The sequence below is a fragment of the Canis lupus genome, chromosome 27 (genome assembly GCF_011100685.1).
Source record: "Canis lupus familiaris isolate Mischka breed German Shepherd chromosome 27, alternate assembly UU_Cfam_GSD_1.0, whole genome shotgun sequence".
Taxonomy (NCBI): domain Eukaryota; kingdom Metazoa; phylum Chordata; class Mammalia; order Carnivora; family Canidae; genus Canis; species Canis lupus.
In genome coordinates, this window is record NC_049248.1 from 30036799 (window position 1) to 30062834 (window position 26036).

A 26036-nucleotide genomic window follows, 5' to 3' on the forward strand; every position below is an offset into this window, starting at 1 on the left:
CTCATGAATAAATAAATCTTAAAAAAAAAAAAAAAAAAAAACCTGTTATCCTAACCTTTGCAAGATAATCCATTGCACTGAGGTTATGTGAAGAAGGGGGATGGGGTGGGGAGTGGAATATAAAAAGATGAAAATGGTAATGGTCCATGATCCTTATTCTTTCATTTTTAAAAATATTTCTTGGAGTGCCTGGGTGGCTTAGTTGGTTAAGCATCTGCCTTCAGCTCAGGTCATGATCTCTGAGTCCTGGGATTGAGCCTTGCCTCTGGCTCCCTGCTCAGTGGGGATTCTGCTTCTGCCCCTCCTCTGCTCATGCATGCTCAATCTCTCTCTCTCTCTCAAATAAATAAATAAATAAAATCTAAATACATAAATAAATAATAAAATATTTCTTGAAAAACAAATTTGAATATAAACAGTAAAATAAATGTACAACAAAGCACATAGTTTATATTAGTATCTAATATCTATTATATTACCTTTTCTAGTTTATTTTTTCATTCATAATAGCAAACATTTGTTGAAGAGCAGAATTCAGTTGAAATACTATGACAGTATATTGAAGCACTGAGGGACACTTGGGTGCATAACAAGTATTTGTTTCTTCTGAGGAGACTTCAGTATAGTTGTGGAGATAAAATAGTTATTAAAAAGTAGCATGTAATTAGTGCCATGGACAAGGCCTCAAAGAAGGCCTGTCGGTGTAGAGACCTCTTTCCCTTTGGGGCTTTCATGACCAATAGTGTGTTTACACAGGCTATTTGGTTCTCAATTTAAAGGAATATTACAGGGCAGCCTTGGTGGCTCAGCAGTTTAGGCCACGGTTTAGCGTTGCCTTCAGGCCAGGGCCTGATCCTGGAGACCCGGGATTGAGTCCCATGTTGGGCTCCCTGTGTGGAGCCTGCTTCTCTGTCTGCCCATGTCGCTGCCTCTCTCTGTCTCTCTCTCTCTTTCTCTGTGTCTCTCATGAATAAATAAAATCTTAAAAATAAAGGAATATTACATTGATGACAATATATGTTTTTTTATTATCAGATAATCAATCAGTACTGTTATTCCAGATTAAGCACATAAAATTTTTCTTTGAAAAAAAAAAAATTTTTTCTTTGCTTCATTTTACTCTCAAACATAATTTGAGATTAAATTCTTATTATGATCTTTTAGGTTATTTATCTTTAAATATAAAAATTTTCTCATCATAGGACAGAGTAATAGTGATGATAAGATATTTTCTAGGTTGTAAATATTCCAATACTTATTTTTTTTATTCCTGTTTTTTTTTTAAGGCAAACAGTGCCCCCTTTTGGCCATTGGTCCTCATAAAAAGAAATTCTAAGACCCCTTTTTCATCTCTACGAAGAATTTAGTTTACATATATGAATTATATAAAACTATTTATAAATTATATATTAGTTATATAATAATACATTATAAATTATATGTAATTTCCAAAGAAACCATCCTATGTTACCTTAAGAGTATATATACTGTGTGCTTTTTTTTTTTTTTAGTTAACATACAGTGTTATATTAGTTTCAGGTATACAATAAAAGTAGTGTAACATTTCAATTTTTTAAACAATTAGGTCTGCTAGAGTGGTTAATGGCAGTTTTGTAAGACCCAAATTTTAGTTTTATGAATCTTCTTTATCCTATCTAATTCAGGTTGAATATGAAGGCTTAAAGCATGAGATTAAGCGATTTGAGGAGGAAACTGTGCTATTAAACAGCCAACTGGAAGATGCCATCCGGTTGAAAGAAATCGCGGAGCATCAACTGGAAGAAGCCCTTGAGACCTTAAAAAATGAGAGGGAGCAAAAGAACATCCTGCGGAAGGAGCTCTCCCAGTACATCACCCTCAATGATAACCATATCAGCATCTCTGTAGATGGCCTCAAGTTCACAGAGGATGCCAGTGAACCAAACAATGATGACAAAATGAATGGGCATATCCATGGGCCCCTTGTGAAACTGAATGGAGACTATCGGACTCCCACTTTAAGGAAAGGAGAGTCTCTACACCCTGTTTCTGACTTATTCAGTGAGCTGAACATTTCAGAAATACAGAAGTTGAAGCAGCAACTAATGCAGGTAAGATCTCTTTTAGGGCTGTTAGAGTGGATTTCTTGTAGACTGCATGTCATCTGTTTTGGGATTTCTTGTTCTCATATTTTACTTCTAGCTTATTTTTTGAGATATTGCTTCTTCAACTAGCAACTTTAAAAGTACAGTATTTTTTTTTGAAAGACACAACAGAAGAGGTGTTGAAATCTCATTTGCATCGCTTTAAGAAATATATTATAGAGTCACAGTAGATTGCAATGAGGTGTGAAGGAGGAAAGCCTCTCCATCCATTTCTAATTTATAAAAAAAATTCAGAAGCTTTACATATAAGTGAAATGACAGACAAATGAACTTTTCCATCACAAACAACTGTAGGTATAGCTTTAAAAATAATGGTAGACTTCACAGAAATACCTTAAGCCTTAAAAGATGTGAAGGACTTTGAGTATAGAAATTAGCCAGGATATCCTATGATTCAAAATACAGAACAGGTATAAATCTGAAACCTAGGAGTTCTTATTCCAACATAATCTAGACCTTAAATTTTTAGTAGCTTCAAACTTATAGGTCTTGTGAAGCGTCCTGGCCTTTAAGCTTATCTCCCTCTGAAATGGCTTTCCTAGTTTAGGTTTTGCCTCCCTGCCCACCTTAATCCAGTGCTAATGGAAATCTTGCCTGAGGAACAGCATCGCCACCATCACCATCACCTGGGGGCTTCTTAATACTACAAATTGTTGGGCTCCACACAGATCTGCTGAACCAGGAATCTGGTTCAACAGGCTTGTCAGGTGATTAAGTTTGAGGTTTAATCTTCAGTCTGTTATTCCTCCCCCACCCCCAAAGTTCTTTGTGTATAGCTGATAATTAGAGGCTGTCAAGACTCTGGCAAGCATTTATTTCTATAGTAGAGAAGGCTTATAATTTGCTGCCTCTATAGAAATGATGACTAAAAAGTGAAATTAGGAGAAATAAATAAGAAACTAGAGAACCAGTGTTGATTTAATAGGTTTTTTTTAAATAATAGGTTTATTATTAATATCACATCAAGAGTTAACATATCGTGCATTTTACCTGCCCTATGCTTTTGGCCACTAGCAAAGAATTCATTTTCAAAACATTCAACTGAAATCAAGAGGGCATGGCCATCGGAAGAAAATGAATTTCATGTAGACTTACCTGACTGCAAAATCCAGTTCTCTGTTGTAGGTAATATTTGTCTATGTCCTTTTGTTCAGTTTACACTAATACAATTAGAATAACAAACCTATTAAAAATTTTTACATGACAGGTCATTTATAAGAATTCATGCCCCCAAGTTAAATAGAATTAATATAAAATTTTTCTTAAACTATCATGTTGGTGGCTTTAGGATAAAAAGTTAGTATTCTGAGACTTTTTTGTTTCTACTTATTATGGTGGCAGTGTAGAAGATGATAGGAAGAGGTGCTTTTATGCATAAAACAGCTCAACAGTTTTCAACTGGGACAGCTATTGGCTGAAAGCTCAGACCTGTTTTCACATTTAATCCTAAATGTAATCTGAAGTAATACAAAATTCTGAAATAGATGAATCATTTAACAAGAAGAATGGTGGAGACAGCAAGAGAGTGATTCTTTGTTGGAGTGTCATTTATATTTGGGTTGGGACAGTTCCTCACTAGACTAGTGAGCTTCAAGAGGTTTAGCGTCTCTGGTCCCAATCCATTAAGTGCTAGCTACATCTCTTCTGTCAACCTGATGACCAAAATGTGATGCCCTACTCACATTTCAGATGCTCCAAGTGGCTTGGTCTATGAGTTAAGGTGTGTAGAGTGCTTAGAACAAGGCCAGGCACACAGTAAATGCTCAATAATTGTGAACTTTTACTACTATTTCAACTCCAGAGTGCCTCTAATTTATTAAACACTCAATTAATTTAGCTTTTATTAATATTAACTTTCTGTTAGACAGTTGGGTGGAGGATAGTCATCTCAGAAGGGACTGATGTGGTCACTGATAGGAATACAGAAAGGGGAAAGTGTCAGGGGGTGAGGTCTGAAAATGGATGTTCATTTAACAAAAGGGGAGAGAAAAATGTGACTTGTTAAACCTTCCCTCAATACAGCAGAAAATTGTGTACCCATGTTTAATTAATGTTGACAGTTTGTCAAGATATAGAGGGTGCACAGGCAGGGCTTTGTGTTCCAAAATTAGCTCCACATTTAGTTATGGAAAACAGGCTCAACACAGGAAGAGCTTTGTAGCTTCCAGCCTCACACCAACAACACTAATGTGTAACTTTGTTTTAGACAAAGTAGCCATCTTTTGGTAAGCAACATTTTTTAAAAAGCGTATCAACTTTTTCTAAGAATATATTTCATTCAAATTATGGTGTACAAGTAAAGCAGAGTGTATCTTTTCAAGTGTAACTTTGTTTATAATCTGATATTTTTTCCTTAGCTATGTATTCCCTGTGTTTAATTTATGTAAATAAGCAAATTATAAAAACATTACTGTGGACGCCTGGGTGACTCAGCAGTTGAGCGTTGCCTTAAGCTCAGGGCGTGATTCCGGGGTCCTGGGATCAAGTCCTACATCAGGCTCCCTGTGAGGAGCCCGCTTCTTCCTCTGCCTGTGTCTCTGCCTCTTTCTCTCTTTGTCTCTCATAAATAATAAATAAAATCTTTTTAAAAAAATTACAGGATACATTGCCTAGAAGTTATTGCAATTGTCTTTGATGTTAATGAGGCTTGAAAATAGTATGACAGTTCTGATAGACAATAGTACTAATGCACCTTGCAGCATATACTGTGTGTCAGTGCCACTCTTCTGGACATTCCAAGGAGGAAGCAATAAAATGTACCTTCTTTTTTTGAAGATTTTATTTATTTATTCATGAGAGAAGGAGAGAGGCAGAGGCCGAGGGAGAAGCTCCATGCAGGGAGCCTGATGTGGGACTCGGTCCCACCACCCCAGGATCACACCCTGAGCTGAAGGCAGCGTTCAACCACTGAGCCACCCAGGGAGCCCGATGTGGGACTAGGTCCCACCACCCCAGGATCACACCCTGAGCTGAAGGCAGCGTTCAACCACTGAGCCACCCAGGCACCCCCAATAAAATGTACTTTAAATGTGGCTATATGAAATGCTTGGGGCCGGGTGTGTTTTGAAATTAAATGTTCAGAATGTAGAAAGGTAATATGCAGCATATACTATATATTTTATGACATCTCTAATGGGACCAGGTGCAGCAGTGAATGATAAAATAATATTTAACATTTCTGTAGTGAAACATGTGGGTATTCATGCTAAGAAGAGAAAATGAGGACCAAACTGATGCACCTCTCATCAGTCAGGTGCAGTATTGCTGCTAGAGAAGTCTAGAGTGGTCTGAACATCACCACCCAGTGAGTTATGATAAAATTTTTATGTAAAGCCACCTGGGATTTTGAAATTATGGCTGTTTTAGGCATGGCAATTGCCAAAATGTTAGGCAGCTCTCAATCTTGTGTACCTTGGCTTCTAACATCAGCATACTTTGGATATCACAGCTTGTATTTTCATAGTTCCCTTGTCTTTTAGGATTTCTTTTGGCTGGGGTCCAAAGTACTGCATGGAACACCTGTGCTTTGTTAATGTTGACAGTTTGGGGAGATACAGAAAGGCTCAGGGAGGGATCCAACACCCTGTACTAGGGAATATGCAGCTTTTAAAAGGATTTTCTTCCTTAGGATTAAAGAAACCTTTTGAAAACATCATACCCAAGTCAAAGAGATCGTACTGCCATCTGCTGGGAAATGGTAATAATTAATACAAAAATCTAGGACAACTTCAATTTAAATAGTACCTCCTAGAGTTGTGTTGCCCTTAAGACTCGGTTATTTCAAATAGAGTATACAGCTGAGCCTTAAACAACACAGGCTTTGAACCACACATGTCTGCTTACATGCAGATTTTTTAAAAAAATACATACAGTACCCTACTGTAAAGGTGTCTCTTCCTTATGATTTTCTTAATAACTTTTTTCTCTAGCTTACTTTATCATAAATAAAAGTATATAATACACATAACATACAAAATATGTATTGATCAACTATTTATGTTATTGGTAAGGTTTTCAATCAGCAGTACTGCATTGTTCAAGGGGAACTGTAATTGATATTTTCCGGTGACAACCAAGTACTTTAATTAGTTTTATTAGAATGAAAATAAATAGTTCTTGTCTGGGATAACTAAATTATTTAATCTATTTAAAGGAGTCTCTTTGCTTATGCCAAAACTTCTGCCTCTGATAAACAGCCTCTGTTTAACCTCACATTGCAGGAGGTCAAACTAAGGAGTAAACTCTTTGGATTTTTCTTTTCGGTATCACACCAGCTGTACAATTTCACATTTAATGTGATAAAAGAGCAATATTTCTCTGAAACTGAAACTGATGTTTTATTGTATCCTCATGGATGTGAAAGAAATAAAGATTCATGTTATATTTAGATCCACTCTATTAAAGACAATTTTAATTTTCCTATAATGATGGTAAGTGGTCAATTTGCTCCATGTCCCATAAGATGTCAAAGCAATTTTTATATATTTGCTTAATTGGTTGGTACCTATAACAACTGTATAGGGTGGATAGTATTATTATGCTCATTTTACAGATAGCATGTGAAACTGAGGCACAGATATGTTTTTGTCATTTGCCCAAAGTCAAAAACAGTAGAGTTGCTACAGAGAGAGAGAGTCAAACAAATATTCTCTGGTTTAACAAAGACTTACAGAATATTTATGAAAATTAGAATATATAATATATAAATTAGAATGTTTATGGGGTGAAATTAATTAAAAGAAGATTGATCAGTTTGTGTTTTTAAAATGACAAATATAATTTCCTAGGACAAAATTGATGACTCATTAAACAATTACAGATTTTATAAAGATTATCTTTATTTTTTATTTTATTATTTTAAGATTTTATTTATTCATGAGAGACACACACAGAGAGGCAGAGACACAGGCAGAAGGAGAAGCAGGCTCCCTGCAGGGAGCCAGATGCAGGACTTGATCCTGGACCCTGGAATCACAACCTGAGCTGAAGGCAGACACTTAACCGCTGAGCCACACAGGCGTCCTAAAGATTAGCTTTAATTTACTTTTTATAGGCAAATACATTTCTCAGAAGCTTTACTTTTTTGCCATACATCAGAAAACATAAAAAGAGCATCTATTATCACAACAGCAAGAGCCTATGTCATCTTTTTTAAGAACAACTTTTTTTTTTTTTTTAAGATTTTATTTGTTTATTCATGAGAGACACAGAAAGAGAGAGGCAGAGACATAGGGAGAGGGAGAAGCAGGCTCCATGGAGGGAGCCTGATGTGGGACTCGATCCCGGGTCTCCAGGATCACGCCCTGGGCTGAAGGCAGACGCTCAACCGCTGAGCCCCCCGGGCGTCCCAAGAACAACTTTTTTGATATATAATTCATATACCATATGTCCACCCAGTTATAGGGTATAATCCAATGGTTTTTGTACATTTACAAAATTGTGCAGCCATCACCACAGTCAATTTTAGAACATTTTCATTGCACCAAAAATAAACCATGTGCCCACTAGCCACTCGAGCCCCAAGCAAACACTAACCTACTTTCTGTCTTGAGAGATTTGTCTAGTTTGACATTTGATGTAAATAGAATCATATAATAGGTAGCCTTGCATGACTGTCCTTTTCCACTTAGCATAACATGATACAACATATATTAGTACCTCATTCTTTTTATTATTGCCCAATAATATTCCATTGTTTGGATATACCACATTCTATATATCCATTTATCAGTGATGAATATTTTAATAGTTTCCACTTGACTCTTATGAATAATGGAATGAATATTTATGAATAAGTTTTTGCATATGCATATGTTTTAATTCTCTTCTCTTCCATATATACCTAGGAGTGGAATTGCTGAGTCATATGGTAACTCTGTTTTACCAGGTTCATCTTGTCTGAGGTTGATCTTTTTCACAGTTCTTGTTTGGGCACAGATTTGAAGTGAAGCGTTGCCAGAATTGCTTCAGTTCCAGCAGAGAAGAATAAATTCTTCTCTGAGTTCTCTGAATTCTTCTCCGAGTTTATTTCTGAGTTCTATTTGTGTATGTCGATACTACATGTACTGTGATAAGAATCACACAAAGCAGTCAAGTGTCAAGTTGAGTCAGCTGACCAGGATAAAGACTTGATGAAAGTTAATAACCTATAAAACAACTTTGATTTCTTCTCCTATAAAAACCTTAATATAAAAGTGCAAATTGTGGTTATCTTTTCTTTTGTTTTTCCACAAAAGAATCTATCTGTACTCAATACATGTAAATGTGTTTATTTAAAAGATAAACATTCAGTGAAATTAAAAAAATTTCTTTGGGAGGGATGCCTTGCAGGTGACTCTTGATCTTGGGGTTGTGGTTTGAACCCCACATTGGGAATAGCGATTACTTTTTTTTTTTAAGATTTTATTTATTTATTCATGAGAGAGAAAGAGAGAGAGGCAGAGACACAGGCAGAGGGAGGAGAAGCAGGCTCCATGCAAGGAGCCCTATGCAGGACTCAATCCCGGGACTCCAGGATCACTCCCCGGGCTGAAGGCAGATGCTCAAACACTGAGCCACCCAGGCATCCCAAGGGAGTAGCGATTACTTTAAAAAAAATGCAATTGGACATAATGACAACTATAATAATAATTAACATATACTGTATACTTACACTAGATTAAAGAGTTCACAAATTCTGCATTCAAGTTTTCTGGCAAAACAACCAGCCCTACTATAAAAAATAAAATCCTCAGTTGCAGATAAAAGATGGAGATTATAGAAAGAGAAATAAAGCAACCATTCTTAGTCACTATAGAGGATGATAACTCAGCAGGTGTCTCTTGGATAAATTCTTCACAAACGGAGATTAAAACAGTACACTTAAAATGAATGTAATTTTAATATTTGAAATGCTTTGCATTTATTAATTCAAAGCACAACAACATATCTTAGTTTATGTACTGCTTCTGAAATCCAGTTACAATTTAAAGCACTCCAAACCTCAGTAGCTGGGAGAAAATATCATGGGGGAATTATATAAAAATTATCCACAGTTTAGTTATCTTTGGGAGGGAGCAGGCCTATCTTAATTCTCTGGAAAAAATGTGCGAATATGTGTAAATTTGGATATCATTCTCTGGTCAGTACAGAAATGTACTGAGTATGTGGAAGACACATACACGAAAGAGACAATAAAAAAATTTAAAAATCTGATGTTTTCTGTAGAGTGATCCTGAAGAATTTGATAGATTTATCTTTTAGACTTAAAAATGTTATTTTAAAATTGGAATTGGAAAAAAAATAAAATAAAAAAATAAAAAATAAAATTGGAATTGGCAGAGCACAGATTGGAACTCTCCTAATGATATTACCTCATTCATTATAACACTTTTTCCTCTAAAAATGAGTTTGAGACACATTCAGTACATTTTGTTCTGGTCCAATTTTTATTGTATTCAAAAGCTTTTACTATTAAAAGGTTTTTTTGTTGTTGTTTTTTTGTTTTTAAGTAGACTCCACAACCAGCATGGAGCCCAATGCAGGGCTTAAATTTATGACCCTGAGATCAAGACCTGAGCCAAGATCAAGAGTCAAATGCTTAACTGAGCCACCCAGGCACCCTGTATTAAAAGACTTTTTGAAAACAGCTTTGTCTGTTGTAATTATGTAACTAATCAAATGATGTTTAGGCTTTTCTGACCAAATTCCCTTAATTTTCAAGAGAAAAAGAAAACTCCTGAAGTAATCCATTTTCATTGAGATTAATACAATACCAACAACAGAATATTTAGAGATTTTCTATCTCCTTTATCAAAAATTCAAATGTTTTGGCTTTTTATTAAGTACCATGTTACCTAATTACCTGGGTTTTTCACTTAAAGTTATTGCCCAACAGTCTGGATAAGTCAATTCATCTTCAACTATGGGGATACAATTTGTTATATCTAATGAAACCCAACTTAAAGAATTTGTATTGAAGTAAATCTTGACTTTGAAATGAAAAGGTTGTTTTTGCACATACAGATACAAATCTATGAAACAAAGTGTTTGCTGTGTAGAAACATTTTGGTCATGAAAATAATCAGTTACCCAAGTGTTAACAACAGCTAATATTATAATACCTTGAGCGTTATATTCATTATCTGACTCAATCATCCCTTTATAAGATCATAAACCGAAGCTTGCCCACTCACATAGCCAGGTAAATATTGGTGCCAAAATTAGAGTCAAGTTCTGATGATATAGCCCCAGTTGGTTTTTTGTTTTTTTAAACCTGTTATACTATTTTGGGGGATATTTTGGTTTCTGTAGCTAGAATATGTAATTTGTGGATTGTGTTCTAGATATGGGCAAATACTATGTCATAAAATCAAAACTACAATAGAAGCCTCTAATAATAATTTAAAATAACAAAACTGTATTTTTAGTTCTAATTTCATGACCCTATTATATAAGCAATCCTTGCTTTACATGATATTGCTGGGCCATAAATGATTGTGCAAGCTGAAACCATGCAAAACAAACTCATAACTAATGGAGAAAATCAATTGTTCTGCTTTTGTCTTGTCTTGTTTTGTTTTGCTTTTTTAAGTAAGCTCTATGTCCAATGCAGGGCTTGAACTCAGGACCCTATGATCAGGAATCTCCTGCTCTACCAACTGAGCTAGCCAGGTGCCCTTTGTTCTGTAATCTTTAAAAAATTTTTGTCAAAACATTAAAAACTCTCTTAATGTATAAAGAAATGAAAAAATATTAAAACTACTTAGTACACTGAAATCCAAAAAGTAGAAATGTATTTAAATTAAATTAATGTTAAATTAAAAACATTAAATGTTTTTGTAAAAAAACAAAAAAAAACTTTGAAATAAAAATTTAATCCTCCCCCAAAATACTAAGGAAATTAACTTTATATTTTACAGAATATCAGAGACATCCAAGCTTTTGAAACAAAAATTTAAATGGTGCCTACACCCCCCAAAAAACTTACTAAGAACAGTTCCATTTTCCCTTCTTCTCATCATATAATTTATGAAACAAGAATCTTTTCTATGCCTGTCATAGTTTGGGTCAGCTTTCAACACTCTATCCTTTGCACTTTCACTGTCTGAAAATATCTCTGATAGTACCTTTAAGTGTGCTCATGTCACACACTTCCTCTAGGACATTTTTATCCTTTTTTCTAACAACTTTTTTTTTTTTTTGTAACAACTTTTTTTTGATTCATGTTGATGCATTCTCTTTCACCAAATTGCTTTGGCTGCATATCTAAATCCCTTCAAATGACATCAATGTCAACATTGTCACATTCAACAATTTCTTCTGTAACTCCATTTGTGTCTGATTCAAATTTCATTTCCAATATTGCCACGTTTTGCTTCTCTGCTACTTGTTCTTTCCTTCCTTCTTTTCCTTTTTCCTTCCTTTCTTCATTCTGTCTTCCTTCCTTCCTTCCTTCCTTCCTTCCTTCCTTCCTTCCTTCCTTCCCCATTTCCTTTTTTGGACTATCTATTTTGGTAAAACATCATGTGGGTTTACCACTGGGAGACAAGAAAACAAGACAACACAACTACACTTTGCTCTCTGTGAATGAATTGAATAATAGATACACTATGACCAATCACTGAAAGACTTGAAAGAAGTGATGTTGATTGGTCACTGGTCATGTTATTATGTAGTGATTTTGTAGATTGAAGCAGCAAAGTTTATACTTTACACATTGCTCAGTTAATGTACTGTGTTTGGAGGGACTGGTGTTTTAACTAACCATGATCACTGAAATTCATGCATATTAGAACCATAAGTGAGGACTGTTTATATATGATAATAATATGAAGGATATCATACCACAAAGAATCATAAAAATACTACTCTACTGGGGTTCCTGGGTGGCACAATTGGTTCAGTGTCTGGCCCTTGGTTTTGGCTCAGGTTGTGATTTCAGGGTCATGAGATCGAACCCTGCATAGGGTTCCCACTATAGTCTGCTTAAGGCTCTCTCTCCCTCTTCCTCCCCCCACCCCTACTTGCTCACTCACTCTTCTCTAAAATAGATAAATAAATCTTTTTTTAAAAAATAAAGTTTGGCAATATCTCAATCTATTAAAAAACTACCATACTATATTATAAATTTATAGATAGGTATAGATCTCCTAGAGTATTATGCTGGTGTTATATTATTTATAGTTTAATAATTGTTATTTATCATGTTAATATAATGATAATTTTACTTATCTCCTAGAAATTTAGAAGTTTGGAGGGATGTAATGTATGATCCAGGAAAATTTAAAAGTTCAAATTGATAAATTCTTTTAGATATAAAAACATTCAAAATCAGTCCATTATCTTTAAAACAGGTCTCAATATTATTTGCTTACTGAAAAACACATCTTTGTTATATGCATGTAAAGACTTTTTTTTTTTAAGATTTTATTTATTTATTTGAGGGAGAGAGAGAGAGAGAGAGCATGAGCAGGGGGAGGGACAGAGGGAGAGGGAGAAGCAGGCTCCCTGCTCAGCAGGGAGCCCGACATGGGGCTTGATCCCAGGACCCTGAGACCATGACATGAGCTGAAGGCAGACACTTAGCTGACTGAACCACCCAGGTCTTCAGCATGTAAAAACTTTTAATTCATAATGATTACCTGTATAGAGGGACAGAAGGTGGTTTTTTATTTTTTTATTTTTTATTTTTTTAAGATTTATTTATCTATTTATGATAGAGAGAGAGAGAGAGACAGGCAGAGGAAGAGGCAGGCTCCATGCTGGGAGCCCAATGCGGGACTCGATCCCGGGACTCCAGGATCACACCCTGGGCCAAAGGCAGGCGCCAAACCACTGAGCCACCCAGGGATCCCCTGAAGGTGGTTTTTTAAATTCTCCTATCATAATTTCTTATATATTTATATTTAATGACACAATATTTTATATTGAGTCCGTATATTTATTCATTTATATTTATTTAAATAAATTGCTAATTTTTAAAATTCCTACTTGGGCTGAAGGAATGGAAACAATTTTTAAATTGTTCTTTTAACTCTAAAACTCTGTTCTCTAACTTTTATATTAAAAGCTATCAGGACACCTGGGTGGCTCAGTGGTTGAGCATCTGCCTTCAGCTCAAGGCATGATCCTGGAGTCCTGGGATCAAGTCCTGCATCGGGCTCCCTGTGGGAGCCTGCTTCTCCCTCTGCCTATGTCTCTGCCTGTCTCTCTGTGTCTCTCATGAATAACTAATTAAAATCTTAAAAAAAAAATAAAATAAAAGCTATCAAGTGTTTTCCATGTCTATTTTGGGGATTAAATGCTTATTTTTTAAGGGGATGATTAAGGTTCCCAGCATTCTTTTGTAAGTTAAAGCCTTAGGTGTTAAATCTGATTTGGGGTTGAGCTCTCAGAAGGAAAAGATGATTGATCATAGGCACCTGACAACAGGTTCCCACATGAGCTAAGGAACAGATATACCCTAAGGCTCTCAAAATACAGGGCCAAGTACTATCTCTTGACATCTTATGTTTTCTACAAGGTGTTAAAAGATAAAAATAAGATTGTTTGAATAACATTCAAGTTTCATGAGTGTATGCATATAATGCATGAGAATTTGGATGAGTAAATATGCATAGCATAATTCTTTTAAAGTAATAAACTTTTAACTGATTGACTTACCAGAACTGCTGAAATAAGAAAACACACTCCAATTTAATTTGAAATAATGAGGACATTGGCTCTGCTGCAGTTTTTTTAAATGTATACATGCCTGACTCTGAGTGGATCAAGTACATCGTTGGCATTGCATTGAAGTCATTCAGAGACCTTTTTTTTTTTTTTTTTTGCCATTACAGGTAGAGCGGGAAAAGGCCATTCTTCTGGCCAATCTCCAGGAATCACAAACACAGCTGGAACATACCAAGGGAGCACTGACAGAGCAGCATGAACGGGTGCACCGGCTCACAGAACATGTTAATGCCATGAGAGGCCTACAGAGCAGCAAAGAACTCAAGGCTGAGCTGGATGGGGAGAAGGGACGGGACTCAGGGGAGGAGGCCCATGACTACGAAGTGGACATCAATGGCTTAGAGATCCTTGAATGCAAATATAGGGTGGCAGTAACTGAGGTGATTGACTTGAAAGCTGAAATTAAGGCCTTAAAGGAGAAATATAATAAATCTGTAGAAAACTATACTGAAGAGAAAGCCAAGTATGAGAGTAAGATCCAAATGTATGATGAGCAGGTTACAAGTCTTGAGAAGACCACCAAGGAGAGTGGAGAGAAGATGGCACACATGGAGAAGGAATTACAAAAGATGACCAGCATAGCCAACGAAAATCACAATACCCTTAATACAGCCCAGGATGAGTTGGTGACATTTAGTGAAGAGCTAGCCCAGCTTTACCACCATGTATGTCTGTGTAATAATGAAACCCCCAACAGGGTCATGCTAGACTACTATAGGCAAAGCAGAGTCACTCGTAGTGGCAGCCTGAAAGGGCCTGATGATCCCAGGGGACTTTTGTCTCCACGATTAGCCAGGAGGGGTGTGTCATCCCCAGTAGAAACAAGGACCTCACCTGAACCAGTTTCAAAAGAAAACACAGAGGCCAGCAAAGAGCCAAGTCCAACCAAGACCCCCACAATCTCTCCTGTTATTACTGCCCCACCATCATCTCCAGTATTAGATACAAGTGACATCCGCAAAGAGCCAATGAATATCTACAACCTTAATGCCATAATCCGGGACCAAATCAAGCATCTGCAGAAAGCTGTGGACCGGTCCTTGCAACTGTCTCGTCAAAGAGCAGCGGCACGGGAGCTGGCCCCCATGATCGATAAAGACAAGGAAGCCTTAATGGAAGAGATCCTCAAGCTCAAGTCCCTGCTGAGCACCAAACGGGAGCAGATCGCCACACTGAGGGCAGTGCTGAAAGCCAACAAACAGGTGATCTCATTCTACTGACAATGCATGCTAGCCAACACTTTCTTAACTAGTTAATTCTTTAATGTTTTTGAGTGTCTGTTATCATCAGAATGAGAGTTCAGATTCCTGGTCAGCAGAGGAATAAATCAAACTACTTCCCAGTGGCAGGATCTAAGGAGAAGATCCAGTTGCAGATGTAGAAAGGCAATGCAGGCAGTACCTAGCTAGAGTCCAGCAGTCACTGGGTGGGGAAACAGGAGATGCAGGGATGGCAGAAGAGGCTGGCACAGTGGCTTACACCATGGGAACACCCTGGAAAGTGGCAGAGCGAACAGAGGTCTAGGGAGAGATAGAGATAGAATATTCACTAGCTCTGCCAGTGACCACATATCTGAAATTTTAGGTTCAATTGGGATGTTAATTCACCTAGGTCAGGACTGAAGCAATAGAAAATTTTTCCTAACAATAGATCTTATCCTTCTGGAATCAGCAGGAATGCTACAGCATGACCCTACCTAATTCCTAGATCTCCTTCATGTCTGATTTTGTTTTCCACCCTTGAGCATTTGCTGGATAGGAGTGCTATGAAATATAGGTGGGAAAATATTTTCAATTTCTGTTTAGGTTCTCTGCAAAGTAAACCATGGAAGATATATTTGAGAAGGGTACTGAGAAAGAGTGTTGTTAAAGAGAAACAACAAAGCATCCAATACCTTCTTGCAAATGTAAGCAGTGCTAGTGTTGGGGAATAATTTCAGATGCAATGTTTCTTTTTCTTCTGCCCTTATTTTGGGGGAGAGCCCATGCCCTTTCTGGCATCCTCATCTTCAGTCCCTATAAATCCACTGATGTAGCTGGGAGGTCTGCCCCACAGACAGTGATATTATTTGTACTATAAATATGTTTTGTATTAATCCAAGGGCAAATTAGGACCTTTTGTGCCATCAGTTCAGGGAAATAGCAAAAGATTAGAATGAATAAAGAATTTGTGGGAGATCTGACTCCAATTTGAGGTCAGAGTGAAAGAATGTGTTACCATAAACTGCTACAATCCAAAGACCCAGTGACTCAAAGTGGTCATAAATAAGCAATACCATATTACTGATACCATATTAGATAAGGCTTAGACAGCCTTTATCAAAGACATAATATCCTGGGCATTCTTGGTCAAGCCATTCAAATAACATCTTTGACTTCTTCTTGCAGATTGAATATTAACAACTTAGATCTATAAGTATCAAGATGCTTAATTGATGCAGAAGTATAGATAAGCATGGTTGATAAGCCATGGAAGACTAATTTATGAACAAGCATTCATTGATTACATATTTCAAGGCAGGTACTAATAGGGATGTAAAAGTAAGTGACCAAGTAATCTAGTAGGAGTTCAACACATGCCCATAACTATTCACAGGGTAGGACATAACATCAAGTGGTATAAATAGTACTATTGGAATTCAGGGCAATACCAGAATACAAGACATTCCTGGCTAAATTTTTATTTTCTCAGTGGTTTGTGGTACCATTTGCATTACATTAGCATCACAACCCTTATGGTCTCAGTAAATAAAATGAAAACACATTTCTAGCCATGCATTTAGTTTACATTTTAATGATGTTGGGCCTACTGCTATGATGCTTATGTGCCATGAATAACTTCAGATGTCTGCAGATGACATCCATTATATTTAGACATTGTGGAATGTTCACTATTAAGACTAAGGTAAGAATTTTGTCGTAAGGGGAAAAAGGGGAATCTTCCTGATTTAAAAATAGACATTCTGCATTCTCTATGAATCTTTAAATATACTTTAGGGGTTTTTGTATGCACATTGTCTTCTGGTGAAATATGCAATGTTTATGAAATACCATCTGTGGACTAAACTGTGCAAGATGCTGAACATTTGATGACGACTAATACACAATCCCTGCCTTCTAGACTAGGACTCACAAACTAGTGAGGCTGTTGGGAAAGAGACAGATCATGACAGTGTGATGCTATACATCCTGAGATAGAAGCTATGGAAACATTGCCAAGGAGGGGATTAATGTTTCCTAATGGAGTTAGCAAAAAACTTCGTGGAAGCAATTATACTTGAGTTTGTTCTTAAAGGATAAAGACATGTTTTCCAGGAGAGGAAGAAAAAAATTCTAAACGGGAAGAATAGTAGATAGAGAACCATAGGATAGAATGATACACTCGGGAAATGGTTGTGAAGATCTCTGTGTCTGGAAACAAGATTTTTTATTTAGAAAGTCAATTTTGGGAGCATAGATAATGTAGTGAATGCAGACATCACCAAATCTACTCAAGGGTTGTAGATACTTAGAATTTCTTACTTCTAAGAAAGCTTTGTACAGTCTGTGGACAAAAAACAAAACAAAACAAAAACTCTGCACACAAAACTGAGTCTTTTGGGGAATTTCTTACAAGGAATAAATTAGTTTGAATGTCTATTTCAGATCTTGCTCTTTTGTCATCCTCTCCTCTCCAACCCTTAGATGACTAACCATGTGGCTCCACCTGCTTACAAATTTGTACATTGACATTTTCATAACTTAAACTTAATGGTCTGTCCTAAGTGAATATGTGTATAAATTTTTTAAAAATTCAACAACTGGGGATCCCTGGGTGGCGCAGCGGTTTGGCGCCTGCCTTTGGCCCAGGGCGCGATCCTGGAGACCCGGGATCGAGTCCCGCATCGGGCTCCCGGTGCATGGAGCCTGCTTCTCCCTCTGCTTGTGTCTCTGCCTCTCTCTCTCTCTGTGACTATCATGAATAAATAAATAAAATCTTAAAAAAAAAAAAAAAATTCAACAACTGCCATTTTCCCCCTGGTCAATTTCTGCATTCTTGGTAATTTTCTGAATCGGTAATATTTCTGAAGATTCCACTAAGCTATAGCACTACAGAACATACTAAAATATTTTATGAGTAAATTATCATTTTAATCTGAATCTGAAATTCAATTAAAACTCATAAGAAACTACTCTGGAATCAAAACATTAACAAACTACCCTATCCCAACATTGTTTTAATTTTAAAAAGAATCCATTTATTGCTATAGAGGTTGGCACTTTGCATAGGAAAGTCCTGGCTGTCCATTTCAAGCACAAAAGGAAATGTTAAAAACCAGAATTGCTGGGCAGCCCGGGTGGCGCAGCAGTTTGGCGCCACCTGCAGCCTGGGGTGCGATCTTGGAGACCCAGGATCGAGTCCCACATCGGGCTCCCTGCATGGAGCCTGCTTCTCCCTTTGCCTGTGTCTCTGCCTCTCTCTCTCTGTGTCTATGAATAAATAAATAAAATCTTTAAAAAAAAAAAAACAGAATTGTCTTCCTAGGGAATCTCATTAGTAATGGATTTTTTTTTCATTAGTAATGGACTTTTTCATTAGTATTGAGTATTTTTACATACTCTGAAAGGCTGCGATTAACATTTTGTAAAAAAAAAAAAAAAAAGGAGGGGGGATGCTTCCAGTTTGGCTTCAATATCTATACCATCTGCTATGCATCAAACAGACATTCCCTAAGTATACATTGATTTCATACATTGATTTAGTCAACATTTTTCTTTGTTCCTACTATGTGTCAGGCTAGTTCTCAATTTTAAACACTGTTAATTCCACAAGATTCAGAAATGCCTAAATCCCAAGTTCAAACAAATATTTTAATTCATTCAACCTTTTGGAATTTCTGCTTTTATGGAGATTGTGAAGAATTAAATTAGCCTATAATTTTTTGTTTTGAAGTTGTAGGCAAAGACGGGAAGCAATCTGTTCTTTGTTAATTCTTTTTCTTAAATATGTAGTGTAGATTTACAGTTTGTCGGATACCCATGCTATAAATTGCAATGGCCTTGTGTCTTTTAGGTCTGCAGAGCACAGGTGACACAAGAATATTTGCATTCTTTTGTATTTCAGTTGGAAGCTCCGCTTCTTTACTTTCTTCTCCTTGATGAAATCTTTCTTGTATTAAGTTTTATTTCAGCTCCCTTTCTGTCTGAAAAATCACACACTTTCAAGAATCTGCATTAACTATTTCCTCAACTACTATCATTTCCTTAACTCCTGTTACTGACTTTGGTTTACAGGTCGCTTCCAGGGTAATTTAACCACGTTATGGATTTTTTTTAAAAAACTGCCCTATACCCAAGTACATAGATATGTTTAGATAAAATGTAACTAAATCAATTTCACTTTCCATTTATGAAAGAAAGTAATAGACCCAGCATGGACAAATCTGTATGATCTGTTTTCCTGATATGAAAATCATAAGCATTGTGATTTTTCTGCTTCAGACAGCTGAGGTGGCACTAGCTAACCTCAAGAACAAATATGAAAATGAGAAAGCAATGGTGACCGAAACTATGACGAAGCTTAGGAACGAACTGAAGGCTTTGAAAGAAGATGCAGCAACTTTCTCATCCCTGAGAGCAATGTTTGCAACAAGGTAATAGTTTCTTCTTCCAAGAAAGACTTTAAAATTCACATGGGTCTCTTGAGTGTTGTTTGATGTGTAGTCCAAGAGGATAAGGTATGAAGAAAACATTTGAGATTCTACTCTGACAAAGCCAAGACAAATGTTTTGTGCTGTTTTCCAGAGCCCTCTACTGGACACACTGGATCAAGCAATTCTTTTACATAGAAGTGCTTTAAAATTAATGTAATAGATATTTTTTTCTAGATCTGATGTGCCCAAAAGAATTAGATAAGGGGAGAGAAATGTACTTCCCCAAAAGCCTCCGATAAGGGGAGAGAAATGTACTTACTAAAATAGCTAGGTTTTATATTATCACCACTGAAATTTATCTCTGTGACTAAAGGACATAAAGATACTTCTTATTAGTATTGTATGAGAAAGACACCCTCATTATGAATATCAATATTCACTGTATCAGCTAATTACTTGTACTAATGTACCATGAATTAATAAATTATAATTATTAAAATGTAATTGTATATATCACCACATTTTTCACATTGCCTAGCTAATTAATTGGACAAATATTAGGGACTACTTTCCCCTACCAGTTTCATTATCACAGTACAGTGGTACTGTACTTCGTTTTTAAGCTTGAAGTGATTAAGCATGTATTGATTCAAAGGTTTCAAAATCCCAAGATTTTCTTTTCCTTTTTTTTTTTTTTTGACAAGACCTGTATTTACTTCTTTATTTTTAGAGAGAGAGAGTGAGAAAGCAAGAGAGTGTGTATGGAAGGGAGGGGCAGAAGGAAAGGGAGAATCAAGTAAGCTCCATGCTCAGTGTGGAGCCCAAACTCCACACTCAGTCATGGTCATGAGATCATGACCTGAGCCAAAATCAGCAGTCCACGCTTAACCAGACTGAGCCACCCAGGTGCCCCACTAAAGTCATGAGATTTTCAAAGATGTTGCCATCCTTTTTTTTGCTGTCAAAATTAGTACCAAAACAAAAGCAGTCATATATCTTCTATGATACAAATGTGGTACAAAATTCACAAAGCATAACTATGGCTTTGTTTGTAGATTCAGTAAATAATCTATATGTAGCTGATATAAATGTAAAAAAAAGCCTGGGTTTTATAAGAGCCCTGGAGTTTGTCCAGCTTCTTTGTGTATCAGGGGAGAAAAGTTTCAAGCTTACATTTTGTGATTGACTCTGTTAGTGATGATAATATACATTTTATATATATATATATATATATATATATATATATATATATATATATATATTCCTCTTTTAAAAAGAAATCACAACTTTTTTTTTTATTTTTTTTTTTATAAATTTTTATTTATTTATGATAGTCACACAGAGAGAGAGAGGCAGAGACACAGGCAGAGGGAGAAGCAGGCTCCATGCACCGGGAGCCTGATGTGGGATTCGATCCTGGGTCTTCAGGATCGTGCCCTGGGCCAAAGGCAGGCGCCAAACTGCTGCGCCACCCAGGGATCCCAAGAAATCACAACTTTTTAAAGGGACATTTACATTCTCAGTCTGGTTTGTAGAAGAATTATTTCTCCCGAATAGTACATTTTCACATTATTTATCTTTTTATGTATAACTGCCCTTCTCCATAATATTTTTTAAAATATTGTTATCTGAGCAATTAAAATAAGTCCAGGGTCCTGAAATCCACCTTCTATTTTACTAGGACTCAATCTTTCTTATGGTATTCCTACTATGCTTCTTGACATTTAAGGTTAAAGAAAGTGGGACCCACCTGGATCTCAAGTTCTCTCACTAGAGTGTTTTTATTTTAAAATGCTGCAAGGCTTGTGTTAATTTCAAAGTTTGTATAGTACATTTTAGATACCTCCACCAAATCATTAACTCTCAGCTGGTGCATGAAGAGTATTTGTTGTTATCTTAGTAGTAGGTAAGTAAACTCAGAAAAAAAAAGTCTCTGAATAATTGTGTGATTAATTCTTCCTTCCAAATGTTTATGTGCATAGGTTTTACTTTTGACAGGGAAAAAAAGCTCACTGAGCTTATCTTTCTGCTATAGCATGAGCATCAAAGCCGAATAAAGATATTCCTAACAGCCTGCTATATCTGTATCAAACCCTAAGAAAATCATGGTTTTCTTTGACATCTGTTGCTTTATCATCTGGTTGAGAAACCTTTGAAAATATTCAACTTTCTAATTCAGGCAAATCTGCCATATTGAAAGCAATGCGGCTGCAATCTGTACTCAAAATCCATAAATATAGATAAAGAAGGAAATGTTTTTTTATAAACATGGTTATTCTTTTGCATCCTACAGCCTGGTCTATAACAAACTTGTCACATCCCTCCAAAGACTACAATGTTACACAGTAGAAGAAGCTGTTATAACACATCTGGCATGCTGTGAACATTGCCTGAGACTTTACTGTTCATTCTCCTGACACCAGGGGCAGCCTCCACAATAACTCTGTCCTTGGGGTTTAAGATGTTTCCTCTTATAAGTGTCCATATATACTCCATTGTATAGATGAACCATCAATTATTGCACCTGCTTTATCATTTCCAGTTCTCCACTGTGATAGGTTCCCTCCATGCTGCTCTGGGAAGACCAGTGTTCTAAGTCTAAATTCCAGTCCAATTCATTATTCCCCAACTTAAGTTCGATGTATAATTTCACCAGGATTTTCTCCTGACCACTTTTTGTTTGGGTTCTAGATGTGATGAATATGTCACACAGTTGGATGAGATGCAGAGACAGTTAGCAGCCGCAGAGGATGAGAAGAAGACTCTAAACACTTTGTTACGAATGGCTATCCAGCAAAAACTTGCCCTGACCCAGCGGCTGGAGGACTTAGAGTTTGACCACGAGCAGTCCCGACGCAGCAAAGGCAAACTTGGAAAGAGCAAGATCGGCAGCCCTAAAGTAAGTGGGGAGGCGTCAGTCACCGTGCCCACCATAGACACTTACCTCCTGCATAGGCAGGGCCCACAGACACCCACCATTCGGGTCAGCAGTGGCACTCAGAGGAAAAGGTATGCATGCAGCGATCTTCATAGTATGGTGCAGAGGCCAGATTTTTAGCTAACTGCAAAAATTAATGTGCTTTTATCATGGAGGATGGAGGAAGGGAAGGAAGACACACAAACTGGGAGTGGGTATCTAAACGGGCCTCCTCGCTAATGTTGGTTTTTCCAAATCAAATCTTTTTTGATGATTGTGTGGATTTATTCCTTTCTGTCCCCCACGCCCTCACCTCTTGATTAACCATAATATAATTTTTGAGTATCTGTCAACATGTTTGCTGTTCCTTGTATGCATAAATATGCCTCTCCCCTACCTCCAACCTAAAAATCGGTAGCTAGAAGGTGGATATTAAGAATGAAGCTACATCTTACGTGTTTTACATGACATTAAAAGTCATTGTACCTCTGGTAATGGTGCTATTTACCAGTTTCTCTTTAATGGGGCAAGGATGTGGGTATGTTCTCTTAGGGAAACTTTTGTCTGTATTACCAAAACTGACACCTGACTAGAAGGGGATGTCTATATTGAGGTAGAATGGAATGGAATGTGCATAGTCTTTTTCTTAAAAGCAGTTTTTGTGCCTTTTCATTTGGTATGTGAATGTTGCTCAAAGAAATCATTTGCAAGGTTTTTAGTGGCTTGATTTTGTGACCATTTTACAGAGTCCTGGATGTTGAATTACCCTGTATTTTCAGTTAATGGTAAAATTTTTATTTTAGGAGATTTCAGTAAAGAATCAAATAATAGAAATATTTTCTACTTGCGGTGCAAACTGACTAACTATAATAAATTTCTTTTCCAGTATCCAATACAGTCTCCAAATAGGGTTGTATCCTGGTATGGAAACTAAGCAATTAGCAAAAATCTTGATTTACATGTTAAAAAAAATTAAATGCCAATATAAATAATGTTGTCACTGGTGAGGCTTTGAAAGGTAATTAAAGTAAAACTTTTTTGTTTCCTATATGTATTTTCTTGGATCTCCTGCAAGACAATTTTCACCTTCCCTTTGTGATCAGAGCCGTCCCAGGACTTCAGGGGCTACCTACCTACAGAATTTATTAAGCGTTCCCCCTGGTCCCACCTCCACAGAATCATTTCTTCTGAAGGGCCCCCCTTCCATGAATGAATTCATCCAAGGGCACCGGCTCAGCAAGGAAAAAAGGTTAACCGTGGCTCCACCAGGTAAACATTTTTTCCTTGGGTGCATGTGATGCAAATGATTAGCTGAATAAACAACTCTCCCCTTCCTCCCAACCACTCATGCCCACCCATCAATGGAGTCAGACTTTGACCATGGTCAATTCCTGAAATACAAGACGCCTTTACACTTAGCGTCCTGTTTTCTCCTCCACTCGGCCAGACAAGCATTCCGTAGGAGTCGCCAGGGGCTTCCTCTTAACAGCCAAGGATGGAAAATGAGAGTTGGAAGGAACGGGATAGGTCAAGGGAACCTAGCATCAGGTATAATGCAGAGCACACACCCAGGTCCTATATGCAATTTGTAGCTCATAGCTATTCCATCCTGATCAAATTTTGTCATTTTGTTCTGATCGTTTTTAAGGTAATTTCAGTAAAGGGAGCCATCTTTATAAAAGTTGCTAATCTCCTTTTGTAGTGACTCAGAATGTCTCCTCAATGATTATAGAGAAAATAGAAGAAAAATCCTCCCAAGGTTTTGCTCCTCAGAAACATTTACATCTTTGTGTGATATCCTTGTAGTCTGCAAGCCCTTATTGATTTATGCTTACCAGTATGCTCACATTTTATTTTTAGCTTCACCATTTTGCATTTTTCTTTCTCTTTAAAAAAAATTTTTTTTTTCCAATGAAGAGCTTCAGTTGAAAATGTAACTTCTGGCAAATGGAGTTCAGCCTTTTGAGAAATCCCTGCATGCTAACTCTAGGTCAGAGGTAGCACACAGGAAGTCCATGAAATAAAATAAGCCCAAAGGCAGCATAACAGCTGGTTGTCATAGGGAATGAAAAATTAAAACTAATTCAAGTTAGTTGTTAACTGTTAGAAACTCAGAGATTTCACGTGAGCATCTATTTCTGGCCTCCCTTGAATAATTCTGAATATCTGGCAGCCCGAGGTCAGTGCTCATGCATGTCAATAACCTGTCAGAGCTCTGTTGAGTTTACTGCTTTTAAACAGGGCAAGCTTTGCAGTTTTCCACAGCCCCATCACTCCTGAGCACTGGTACCCAGATTGCTGCACTTGTCTTCTGACCCTACTATAGTCTTTGAGTTTGCCACAGAATTTTGTTTTTTAATTCACCTTGATTTTATCGCCTACCTCATTTACTTTGGTTTTTACCTTAATTCCTTTTTGGAAACCTCAGCCTTTGGATCTCTAATACTTTCCTTATCTGATTCATGAATCAGCCTACTGACTGGGATTAAAAGGTGTGATGTGGAAATTAATAGCACATATTCTACATTCTAAGAATATTTGAGTAAATTAGTAGTGATAATGAGCATAACAGCCAAAATGTACACCAAAAAGAAAAAGAAATAAAAGAAAAAAGCAACAACTCTGCTGGACATTCTTACTTTCATAATTCATTATTATGACCTATTACTTCAGACTCCTTTGAAAAGTACCTTGAAGTATCTGTAAATCACCAAAGTGGTTATGATTCATTAGGACACCTAACTTCAGTAAAACCCACCAGTTGTTTTAGTGTTCCAACTGGATTTAGTAGCACTATCTACTAGAATCTAGAAAAGAAATCCTGTGATTAGTAAGTAATCCTACTGTTTTTTAATTGAAAAAGTGATATAGCAATCAGACTAAAAATTAATAAACAATAGCTATTTTTCATTTTGTATATGATCATTTGATCCTTATTTACATTAATATGTATTTATATCATTGTCATTACATTGTCAAAACCATTAAGATTATATTGTAAACTTTTCTGTGTTACTATCTTGTCCATTTTTATTTTTAAAGGATGTTGTATCATAAATTTTATTTCAGATGTTACCACATTAATCAGTACTTCTCTTGTTAACCACTGGGATAGTTATTCATTCTGTTATTTTATGCCGTGCTGTTAGAAATATCTTCATGCAGTCAACTTCTCATCGATTCATTTTTTTCTTGAGCGAGATCACTGGGCTAAAATTATGAACATCTTTGTGTTTTGTGCTCCACTTTGATATTGTTGTTAAAGAGAGTATATCAGTGTACCAAAAGTCTTGTAAAACATTTTTCCTGTTTTTATACACTCTTAATCTTTCTACTACTTATTGCACATTGTACACATCTTAGAACTCTAAGGCTAGTTAGCATACATGAATGAGAGTACTATTATGTTCTCTTAAATTCTTTAGGTTTGAATATCTAGAAAATACCATTGGCCTTAGAAATTATTATTATATACAAGATTAGAGATACAAATAATATGGCATTCAGAATCATCACTAGGCCAATAAATCCTTATAATGACAATGTAGCATGCTGATAAACCTTACATTTTTAACCATTTATTTGAAGGTAAAGTAACTACAGAGGGGAGGAAGTAAAGCTGTTATTACAG

General features: G+C 36.5%; 1 protein-coding gene across 5 annotated transcripts in view; it reads left to right on the forward strand.

Moving 5' to 3' along the window:
- Nucleotides 1-26036, forward strand: part of BICD1 (BICD cargo adaptor 1) — a 225722-nt gene that overhangs the window by 167640 nt on the left and 32046 nt on the right. For 3 of the 5 annotated variants that reach the window (XM_038577218.1, XM_038577219.1, XM_038577221.1), the window contains exons 4-7: nt 1665-2090; nt 13964-15058; nt 19337-19488; nt 22180-22387. In XM_038577218.1, the coding sequence (XP_038433146.1) occupies nt 1665-2090; nt 13964-15058; nt 19337-19488; nt 22180-22387 (1881 nt within the window). Of the gene's footprint in view, nt 1-1664; nt 2091-13963; nt 15059-19336; nt 19489-22179; nt 22498-23480; nt 23675-26036 lie in introns of those variants that run through there. The other 2 variants (XM_038577222.1, XM_038577220.1) reach the window with 2 other exon arrangements.